The sequence below is a fragment of the Arachis hypogaea genome, chromosome 6 (assembly GCF_003086295.3).
Source record: "Arachis hypogaea cultivar Tifrunner chromosome 6, arahy.Tifrunner.gnm2.J5K5, whole genome shotgun sequence".
NCBI classification, from domain to species: domain Eukaryota; kingdom Viridiplantae; phylum Streptophyta; class Magnoliopsida; order Fabales; family Fabaceae; genus Arachis; species Arachis hypogaea.
In genome coordinates this window covers 117,479,128-117,490,735 of record NC_092041.1, presented here as the reverse complement: position 1 = coordinate 117,490,735, position 11,608 = coordinate 117,479,128, and the positions used below count along the sequence as shown (strand labels likewise).

General features: G+C 30.4%; 1 protein-coding gene across 3 annotated transcripts; it reads right to left on the bottom strand.

Moving 5' to 3' along the window:
• Positions 1–4,017: 4,017 nt before the first annotated feature.
• On the bottom strand, positions 4,018–9,646 carry LOC112756173 (uncharacterized). 3 transcript variants are annotated; one of them, XM_025804637.2, is made up of 4 exons: positions 9,278–9,640; positions 7,687–8,095; positions 7,277–7,478; positions 4,018–5,293 (listed from the first exon to the last, which is right to left on the bottom strand). In XM_025804637.2, the coding sequence occupies exon 4, from the start codon at positions 5,229–5,231 to the stop codon at positions 4,227–4,229; it is 1,005 nt and encodes a 334-aa protein (XP_025660422.1). In that variant the 5' UTR covers positions 5,232–5,293; positions 7,277–7,478; positions 7,687–8,095; positions 9,278–9,640; the 3' UTR covers positions 4,018–4,226. The 3 variants fall into 3 exon arrangements, with proteins under 3 accessions (XP_025660422.1, XP_025660423.1, XP_025660421.1); XM_025804638.2 differs by lacking the exon at positions 7,277–7,478 and having other exon boundaries at positions 9,278–9,637; XM_025804636.2 differs by lacking the exons at positions 7,277–7,478; positions 7,687–8,095 and having other exon boundaries at positions 9,278–9,646.
• Between the last annotated feature and the right edge of the window lie 1,962 nt (positions 9,647–11,608).

The window sequence follows — 11,608 nt, the reverse complement described above, 5'->3', positions numbered from 1 at the left end:
TAAGTGGTATTGGAGTAAATTTAAGTTTAACTCGATGTTTCATGACCACACAAGAATTTCTCAAACACCAAATATTAGTTAGAGCTAAATAAACTTTGAATACTTGTTTCTTTGTTTAAGCAATAATGTTGTAAAGAATATTAGTTAGACGTATTTGGATGGATTGACTCGTTTTTGTTCCTCAATCAATATATAAGGTGAAAACTCAGGTACAGTCGATTTCACGTAAAGTTGGTAGTTGAGAGTCGTTAGATAATTTGATTGATTTGACTAAATTTTTATCAAACGATAACAAGTCTCAGTTATTATTAACTTCACGTGAAGTTAACTGCACTTAATTTTTCACCAATATATAATTATTGAACTGTTACAAACGTTGCTTTAACTAATTTTTCATATTGAAAATTATATATAATGATTGTATAATATGCCAAATTAATCAAGATGACATTTTTCTAAGAAGATAATAATAATTGAGGAATCATAGAGACTAAGAGCATATATATCAGCATCAAGAATGAATGAAGAAGAAAATAGATTTTGGGTGTTTTTTAATTTTTCCTAATTCAAACTATAAGTTTGGCATCTCAAGGCTATCTTGTAATAAAAAAATGACGTGACATTCTGCCCAAAGTTAGTTAAATAGAGGCCATTATTATGTACATTAAGACTGAGAGACTAAGACAGGTTACCTTCCTATATTATTGCATAATAATAATAATAATAATAATAATAATAATAATAATAATAATAATAATAATAAATTAAAATACTGAGCATGCAGTTTTGTTAAAGCTCATGAAAATTTTCGCTGCCCAATTAGGCAGTCAAGGACATATATTCAAGTATAAAATATGGTTTGAGGTATATGTGCCCTCATAAAATTTGAGACTTAATTTGCAACAATTATGCCAGTATTGTTTAAAATTGGTGTAAAAGATTTTAACACACTAACAATTGCAGCGATTTTTGGAACCGTTGCGAAACCATTACATGGCAGTCCAAAACCATCGCAAAATATAAAGAACCAACGCTATTTATCAAATTTATTTGTTGTAACCAGTATATGAATTTATACATATATTGTTACATTAAGCATAGTTGTATTGAATTGAACTCACATAAAATTGCACTCAATATTAATTTATAGAAAAAATACACATAGTTATCAATTCGGAAGTAGTTGGTTCGACCGCTCTAATCAGCTTAGTTTGATGTTTAGACCAATTAAGTTATGTTTGTTATATTGTTATAGATAATTAATTCGGTTGAGACCTTTATTGTTTATTATTAATTTTATAACTAAAATATGTTATATGTCATTTTTTTATTATAATTAAAATAATTTTTTTTAATTAAAGAGTCATTTTTTTTTCTTTATTTTTTTCTCTATCTCATTTCTTCACCTACTTTATCTCTTTATATATCGTTATCAATGATTAATTATAAATTTGACAATCAAAATATATAACATGATATTCTCTTATTGTAACTTAAATTAAATTAAAATTAAAATATTAAAATTGAAATTATATAACTATATTATAATACTAATTTAACAATTAAAATGTATCACATGACACTCTTTCAATAAAATTAAGAGAAAATATTTTCCTTCAAAATTAATAAACTCCATTATTACATTTTCTTATCTATTTTTCTTCGCTTCTCTATTTTTCTCTACTCTTCTCACTCTATATATAACTTATAATTTATATTTTATATTACTAATTTGACAAACTAACATGTGTCACGAGATATTATTTTATTATAATTAAAATAATTTTTTTCTTCCAAAATTAACAAACTCCCTCTCTCCTTTTATTTTTCTCTCTACCTTTTTGTTCTACAAAAAATAAAATTAATAACATAATATAATTTAAATAAATTCATAAAAATATAAAAAATATATTAAATTTATAATTAAATATCATTAAAAAATAATTTTGTAATATTATTTACATAAAAATATTATTATTATATGCATATTTTTGAAATTTTTATTAAATTTAAAATTTTCACCATTTATCTTTATAATTTATATTTTTACTTCTCTTTCTTCCAAATATTTATTTCATATAACTTGGAGATAATACTAATATTATGATTAATAATTAGAATTAAGATTTAATTGTTTAAAAAAATTAATTTTGAGTTAATTTTATAATTATTAGTATAATTTTTATACTAATATCTAATTATATTTTTATATAGACAAAGAAAAATATTATTTTTAAATGACAAGTATAAAAAATAATTATTTTTATGTGTATAACAGACTTAACACCTAATCAAAATATAAAAATATACACATTAAATTCTTTTAAGTTTTAAGTAATGAATGTTAAAATTAATTATTAATAAAAAATTAAATTTTTTCACATGAAAATAATAACTAATAGGTTTATTATTTAATTTTTTATCTATAAAAATTCTTATCTTTTTAGTAGACAAAAACTTTTGTCTTTTACAGCTTTTTTATAAAAATAGTTTGATTATATAAATTTTTTATGTTATAATCTATATTGTTAATGTAGTCTTAAAAAAATTATATTTCCGTAATTATTACGGATAAAAATATTAGTTGGATTACTGAACTACTGGTTTAAATCAAAATTAATTAATTTATATAATATATAAAAAGAAACAGTTTGGCTAAATGGACCCGCAAACTAGTTCTAAAAAATTGACTCCTTTAATTTTGATATAGTAGCTAGACGTCCGCTAGACTAAACTATTTTCTATTATACATTATAGTTTTTTTTAATATATTAGATAACTGATATTGACTTGTATTTTTATGGAAGATGGATCTACATATATGGATATTGGATATATCAAATAGTAACAAAATAATAAGAATCCAAAATTGTCACGGGTTACAGGCTGTTATATGAGAGACAAGGCCAGAGATAAAAACAGCAACAAAACTTGATAATTTTGTGCTGTGAACAATGCTTGTCAGCACTTGTATGGCTTCATCTTCAGGAAAAGGAAAAATAAAATAAAATAAATTAAAGAGGGCCCCCATTATTTTCCAGAAACATACATTGCTCTCTGGAGACATAAAAGTATTGTTTAGCAATAAGTACTAAGGTATTGGTCAAACAATTCGAGGCAATTTTAATTTATAATAGTTGGTAGGGCATGCATGCAATTTTATTCTTATTGGTGTAACTACCAAATGTTTCATGCATCCAAGCCTTCCGGAATGTAATTGCCCTTAATAAGAGAATATATGTGGTTTTTATTTATTGTTTCTTTTTTTTTTAAAAGATAAATTTTGATCTCTCCAAAATTGTTATTTTAACTATAATCCTTTTGTTTTTAGTTCATTTTATTCTAAAATCTGGTCATTGAAAGTTCTTTAGGATGTCCAATTAATATTAATGATAGAAATTTTACATTTTTCTCCTTAAAAGTATTTTAATGTCTTCTTTTAATACTTATAAATATTGTTGATCAACACTAAATCTAAATGGGAGAGACACAATAAAATCTAATTATACTTAATAGAGAGAAAAAAAAAACCAAAAGCAAAATAAAAATTTTACATGGAATACTACGAAACCATCTTATACTTGAGCCATCAAGTTTTTTTTTTTGTAGGGTGCAATTGAATTTATTAGCAAAATATGACAATATAGTAATATCATACTTATAAATAAACTAATAATATTATATAACTTAAACTTGTAGAGTAAACTAGTTTAACATGATTTTAGGTGAATCTTGAATCATAAAGCTAAACATGTAAACTCGACTCAATTGAGGACCTAAAATATGTAGGACCTCAGGCGCTACCAGCTCGACTAAAACCAATTGGTGTTAGAAGAAGCGCATACCCTAGCCTTATAGTACATTCAGCAACACAAGCGCCCACGACATTCGATTGTGACTTGGCCCACATAGCCTCCGCCACGGGACAATTGATGCACACATGGCCAACAAAATACACTACCACGCATTAAGTCAAGCTTTGATAACCTCATAAAATCGCATATGTAAATCTACATGGAAGGGAACATTCAAAACATTAAGCATATGCGTAGCAAAACCAGTTTACATATTTGTTAAAAAGGAAAGAAACACCTCTGGAACAGGTAGAAATTTTTAATGTTTTTCGACATCCAATATGAATGTCAAACAGCTCAGACTAGGGAACAAAATATCTACTTTTCTGTTTTCTACCTCAAAGTTGGCAGATGAGAAACAGAATCTAATTGTTATGCACCTGCGTCAGTAGACATGGTTTGTCGATGTAACTCCTCATGTGCATTCCTCAGAAATTGATCCCAACCACTTCCTGGGGCAGTATCCAAGTAATCATATGGAACAGCAGTTTTCAAGCCTGGCCTAACACCACAATGATCTTCAATGATTCTGAACTCTGCATCACCTCCTTCATTGTGGATATGCTCTAATTCATCCCACGTAAACAACAATGGCAATGTAAAGGCACCCCAAGGGTTGAAGTCCATGATCTTAACTCTCTCGTCCCTTGTAATATAAACATCAAATGAGTAGTTTTCAGACTCAAATCTCTCTTTAACATAACTGTTGAAAAATTCCTGTATCAGCAATTGGAGGCTGCTCTTCTTTTCAAGCAAAGGAGGATAAAAGGTAGTAACTTCTCGCTGAGAAATTCCAAGTAATTTCTGATCTCGCACAAAGCAACGGAACTCCATGTCAGGTTGAAGGGATGGATACCATTTTCGAAGGGCAAGAAAAAACTCTTGAGGTCTGGACAAAGATTTATCTTGGCAAGAGTCATAAGCGTGGCACAAATCATGCACCAATGAGTCAGATGCGCGGAACAAGAGCGCAATCTCACTGAAAGAGGTGCAACGAAGGCTGCCACAAGTACTTATCCAAGCCGAATCTTTTGGGGCACTCCAATTCAACTTGGGGAAGACTGCACCCCCAAGGGACTCGATGGATTCCTTAATTTTCAACTCAAGTTCTGGAAATGAAGGCGGTGGAGAAGGTTCTTCTGCTTCATCAGCAGTTCCTTCTGACACCTGAAAATCTTCATCATCCGAATTATGAATTCTATTCGGCAAGGCATCTTCATCCAACACAGAAGCAGGCAACAAAAATGTCCCAGAGTCATCAAGAAGGTACTGAATAAAAGATTCAGGGAGTTTATGAATTATGGTCTTGATAGATACAGATTTGAACTTCGGGTACCATTCTTGAATTTGGCATCGATTGACCTCTTCCTCTTTCATATTTGCTGAATGATTCTCTCTCTCTCTCAAATAAATGTGGCAGAACCTTTAACTATCTGGATCTGACACGCAATTGGCAACAGATATGATTGGTAACAATACATTGAAATCCGTCAATTAAGTAACGTAACTTATGCAATGTGTACAGTCAAAATATCCAAAGGTTGGAAGTTACAATACAGTCCCAAAAGTTTTTATCAGTCTGCCATATTTAATGTGCTACAAAAAGGGAGACGACTCTACCAGGTGATGAGTGATGACTCTACCAGAACAGTTCTTTTTATATTTCAAAATAACAAATGAGCTAAATGATAGAGTTGTAAAAGTACTATATATTGTTAACAAGTTAGAAGGGATCGTATAAGACTGATTTATTGTATACCAAAACCATAACGAAAATAAAATATAGCTAGGGATGCAAACAATGCAGCCAGTACAGTCTCATGAGCATGACAGATCAAAACATTAAACCATTCTATCCTTTGATAATTCCCATAAATAAATTTTATTTTCAAGAAACAAATTTCTGCTGGCAATCACACATAAGATTCACAGTCCCATCAATCATCCAAAGAGTCAAAACAAACAAAATTTACAGTTCTAAATTGGCATCCACTACCTCATACCATTACTCATACTCATACAGTCATACTCATACTCACACACACTCACTCGGAAGAAAGAACAGAAAATAAAATATAACTTTCTTCCCTTAGCTTCGAAGCAGCCAGATAGAAATAGGCTACCTTAAGAAGTGACCTAATTATTAAAAACCACTTATAGACTTGTTTGGATACAAAGAAAGAAGTACATTTTCACAATCAGATTACAAGAAAGTATATTTAGTAGCATACAAGCAAGTGTGTATTTCCTCTGACAAATGAAAAACAAACAAGTGACACTTTATAAGCAAAAAATGTAAAAACCCATGACAAAATTAAAGGTAGAATGATATGCAGATGAAGCACCACTATATATCTCTAATTGCAAATTCAGCAACACCACATATCTACCAAGACATTGCAATTCTGAACTTCTTTCCTCGTGTTTTCTAAGACTGCAACACATACTTGATTTCTCTTTTTCTAATAATAATAATTAATTGGACTTAATGCTATAAGGTTTCCATGGGAGAATTACATCTACCACGCGAGACTTTAATGTTTTCATTTAAATTGTGATTTATGGCCTTAAGGAACCTCCACTATCCAATGCAAAATTCAATTGGTCTGTCAATAGGGGTTACACGGGTTCTTCAAGGTTGGATTTGGTCTGTCAATAGGGGTTACACGGTTTCTTCAAGGTTGGATTTGGTCTGTCAATAAGGGTTACACGGTTTCTTCAAGGTTAGATAGATTCCTCTTCACCAAGGTTCTAGAAACAAAACCGGACAATCAACCGTTCAGGCTACTGGATAGGTTTCGGGTTAAGATTTAGAGTTCTAACCATTTGAACTGGAATCCAACTTAACCGAATTTAATAAATATTATATATTATATGATATCTATTGAATTCTTATCATTCACAAAATAAATCCAAAAACAAATCTCAGGTACCAATCACCAAATCCAAAACGCAAATAACAAAATGTTGCAACTCTATTTGAGATGAGTTATCAATCTCCAAAGAATTCTAAGAAATTCACCAATTCATTAATTTTTTCATACTCAATACAATGACTCAATACTCTTATTTATATTCCTAATAAACTCTAATGTGCAGCCCAATATTAGTTGTGTCATAACACAAAACTAATATTATACTTTAATATCAATCATCATCGATGAGATTGAACATAACAACCTGACATAAAAATTAAAACTCTAACTTAAATTGATCAACAACGGGATCAATTTTATCAACAATTTCATCAGAAATTTGATTAACAATCAGGAAGAACAACAACAAATAGATAGCAGAATTTCAACTATAACAGCACAGCAGCAACATTGGCACTTGATTAACAACAACACATCGATCAACAAAAAATTAAAAAAAAAGGTAGCCGAAGAAAAAAAAAGCAACGGCAGGAAAGCGGAGCACACCAGTGGAGAGGAGGAGGCTGCGACGGAGCAGTGGGGCGGAAAGGAGGAGGAAGCGAAGCAGAGAGGCGAAGAGAAGGCGGCAGTGGAGCAGAAAAGAGAGGTGACGCAGCAGAAGAGAAAAGAGGTCGCGACGGAGAAGAAGCAGAAGCAGAGAGAGGATGCCGCAGCATATCAGAATCAATATTCAAGATCATCCACAATCCTAAATCACAGTAATGACTAATGATAACAACAATTGAAGAAGCAACATGAAAAATCATAGATTAACTAACCAATTAAAAGTTTAAAACAACAATTACAGTTAAAAAATAAAAATAAAAAAACCTTCTAAAGAGAGCAGAGGTTGTAGTATCGTTGTGAAAAATCCAACTCGACCGGGATTAGTCAAGGGGGAAGATGAATGTACTTACCTGCTCAATCAATTAAGGAACAGAATAGATCCTTCGAGACAGAGCACAGAGTGGGACAAGGAGCATGACAGAGGGGCTGATGCGGTGGAACAGAGGGGCTGATGCGGTGGAACAGTGGCTGTGCGATGGAGGAACAAGGCGAGACCAGTTGCAACGGCAACGGTGGCTTCGAAGTTCGAACAGCGGCGGAGACGACCGGCTTCAAGCAAGGCGGTGGCTACGACGGCGGCGGTGACAGGGGGGTGGCTGGACAGAGCAGGTGTGGGAGTTAGGGAGGAGCTCAAGTAGGCGAGGAAGTATGAGGAGTGTCGCGTGAGTGAGAGAGTGGCAGAAAAGGTTCTGAACACCGAACCGGTCATCGAACCATTCTAGTTACTGGTTCATTGGTTAATTGGTTCAACCGATTCAACTGATGGTTCAACAGAAATAACCATTTTATAATAAAATAATAAATAAAATATAACTAAACATATTAAAACATAATTATAATCTAATATAAATTTTAAAATATCATTCAAATTAAAAGTATTAGATCAACCACAATGTTATAATATCATTCAAATATAAACTCAAAAGTCAAATAACAAAAAAAACAACCAAATATAAAATACCAACATCAAAATTTGCCATCAATCATCAAAATTTCCAAATACACAATCTAAGATCAAACAGCAACCCAATGACAATAAGTCAAGAACAACGAATTAGTCAAGAATAATCAATTAAACTGATTGATACTATCGTCTAGTCAATAACAAAATTTAGTTAACAACAACCAATGACAAACAACAATAATAATATCAAGATTAAGAACAACAATCCACAACAAAAACAATTTACCAAATTAACAAATTATCAAAATGTCAAAAACAGCACAACATCCTAACAATCACAATTGATCAAATTAACAAGTTAATAAGATCAACAACATAACAAAACAAGTTAACAAAAACAAGTTAATCCAATCGAAACAAGAATTGAAACTACAACCTACTAATTAAAACAACAACCAGCTAAAATAACAACTGCAACCTCCATCCAGTCATCCTTTCAATATATGGTTCTGCACAATTATCCCCAATTTAACCAAATGCCCAACTAAATGATTCTGCACCCAAAAAGAAAAAAACTAAGCAAGATCTTCAAGAATAAACTAAATCATACTCATCTAACCAAGCAAAGGAGGGAAGGGACGTCTCTGAATCTGAACAATAAATGAACAGTAGAAAAAGCAAGGAAACAACCATTACTTTTGGTATGAGACTCTGAGCAGTGAGCAATGAGCAGAGTACGAGGGAGAGGGAGCAAGGTTCACGGATTATTCAACAATTATTCAACCAGTGACAACAGCAAGGTTCACAGATTAACTAACAACAATTATTCAAAATTATCCACAATCCTAAAAGAAAAATCACAGTTCACAGATTAACTAATAACGAGAAAAATTAATAGTTCACAGTTCACAAAATTAACAACAACAAAAAATTAATAGTTTTTTTTTTGGATGAGCAACAAAAAATTAATAGTTCACAGTTCACAAAGTTAATGAAAATTTATTCAATTATAGTTACAAAAGAAATTTTTTGAATACCAGGGACTGAGGGAGCGCAGAACAGGGCAGAGCTGGCGCAAGAGGCGGACAGGGAGCAGTGGAGCACGATCGAAGGCTGAAGGTGGAACAGAGCTGGCGCCGGCGGGACGACTGCGCGACGGAGGCTTCGTCGTTCCGATGGTGGCTGCGCGATGGAGGGGAAGGAAGTTGCGACGGTTGCTGCGCAACGGAGGGGAAGGAAGATGCGACGCCGCGACGGTGATTGAACGGAAGTGACGGAGGAGCAGGAGCTCGATGAGAGAACATCGGACAGGTCGAGTGTGAGAGAGGCAGGAGCGCGTTTTAGTTACGGGGCAGGGGCTTTGGGCTGGGGCTGGCAAGGGTTACCTTCCGTGCCCTAATGTGCAAAACGGCGTCGTCTAAGCTTAAATAAAAAAAATCGGTCAGATTACGGTTCGGTTCGACAACCGGTTCCCATCCGGTTTGACGGTTTAAAAGTGGTTTTTGAATTTCCGGGTTTTGGCATCTGACCGATTTGCTTTTCCTTTTGCGTGTGGTTTGTAGTTTAAACTCTTCATTTTGTATTTGGTAAATAAAAAAGGCCATGTGTGTTTACCGTTTTTAAAAGATTGGAGTACTTTTGAAAACATCTAAAATAGAACTTTTTAAAGTTGGTTTGTACTTTTCAAAATTTAAAAATCTAATATAATCTCATATGTTAACTAATTTTTAAATTTAATGTTTACACTCATGTCTATTATAGTATTTTTAAATTTTAAAAGTTATTTTTTCAAATACAATTGTTGTTGCTTGTGTTTATTAAAAGCTAGTTTTAATTTAATTTACCAAACATAAATTATACAACTTTTAAATTTTTTTTTTTAAAATTAACTTTTATAAACTACTTTTAAAAAATAAAAACTTTGCCAAATTAAATCTCACTCCATTTCTGGCTTCAGTCTCTTCACACAAAACCATTTACTCTCGTTTCAATTTTTGTAATCTATTATAAATTTATATTAAAAAAAAATTGTGTCAAGCATCGTCTACATAATATTAATTAACAAAAATGTTATTTATACATTAAAATTAATCACTAAAATCATTTACTAATATATTTATATATAAATACATGTATAGTTTAATTTATTTTTAATGTGTATTTATATTTTAACATGTATTTTATACCGATAACTGACTTTGATAGTTAATTTTAGTATACACATAACATAATCAATTAATTTACAAAAATTCTATTAGTATACTAAAATCATCCACTAAATTCAGCCATCAATGTATGTATATAAATACATGTGTAATTTAATTTATTTTTAACGTATATTTATATTCCGACATATATTTTATAATAATAACTAATTTTGGTGACTAATTTTAGTATATATGTAACACATAGTTCATTAATTTATATTTTATCATATATAATTAGAGTGAACATACACTAAACTGTTATATGAGATTTGAGGTGTATCTAATTCGTATAAGACTATAAGTATATACTGGCCTATTTAACGGATATATATAATTTTAGAAAAAATCTCTAATATTCTTAATACTTTTTCCATTTAGTATTGAATGTAAAATTTTAGGTTTCTAAATAAAGTCAAAATATTAAAATAGAAAATAAAATTATAAATATTATCTGTATTAATATTTTGAGCCTTACGATTTTATTTTTGATAGACGGACAAAAACTACTTAATCTATTAAAATATACTCTATATATATATATATATATATATATATATATATATAAAAGTATGAATATCCTTATAAAATTGTCATTAATCACATATTCTGATATTTTATCGATTTAAATTATCAGATAAAAATATATAAACAATATATATATTGAATGGGAGTTTTTCAGTTTTAGAAGAATGATGGATATTACGAGTAATAAATTTTGTAATTTATAATTATTAATTAATTATTATTAATATTTTTAATAATATAAAATTATTTAACAATACATAAAGAGACTAAGCTAATTATATGTTAATTATAAATATTAAAAATTAAAATGCATATAACTGTTGTGATTTTTAATTGTTGAGGTATATTTAGATGAGATTATAATATTATAGTTTATGCTAATGCTGGCCTTCTTTCAAAACATACAGCGTGTTGATTGATGATTGATGTTTGCGTTGAATTTAATTAAATTAAATTAACTGCGATGGTAGGTAAATGACTAATTTTTAATATAGTTTTATTAGTGTCTGTAGATTGGCTAGTTTGATTCTCCACAATTTCTTCCAACTCTGTGAATGATTTTTATAAAATTTGTTGCAACCTTATATATCAACCTAACTGTTATCATCTGCGAAAATTTTTAAATTTAAAATAGCG

Excerpts from the sequence above, each read along its gene's own strand:
- LOC112756173 (XM_025804636.2), bottom strand. The coding sequence starts at position 5,231 with ATGAAAGAGGAAGAGGTCAATCGATGCCAAATTCAAGAATGGTACCCG.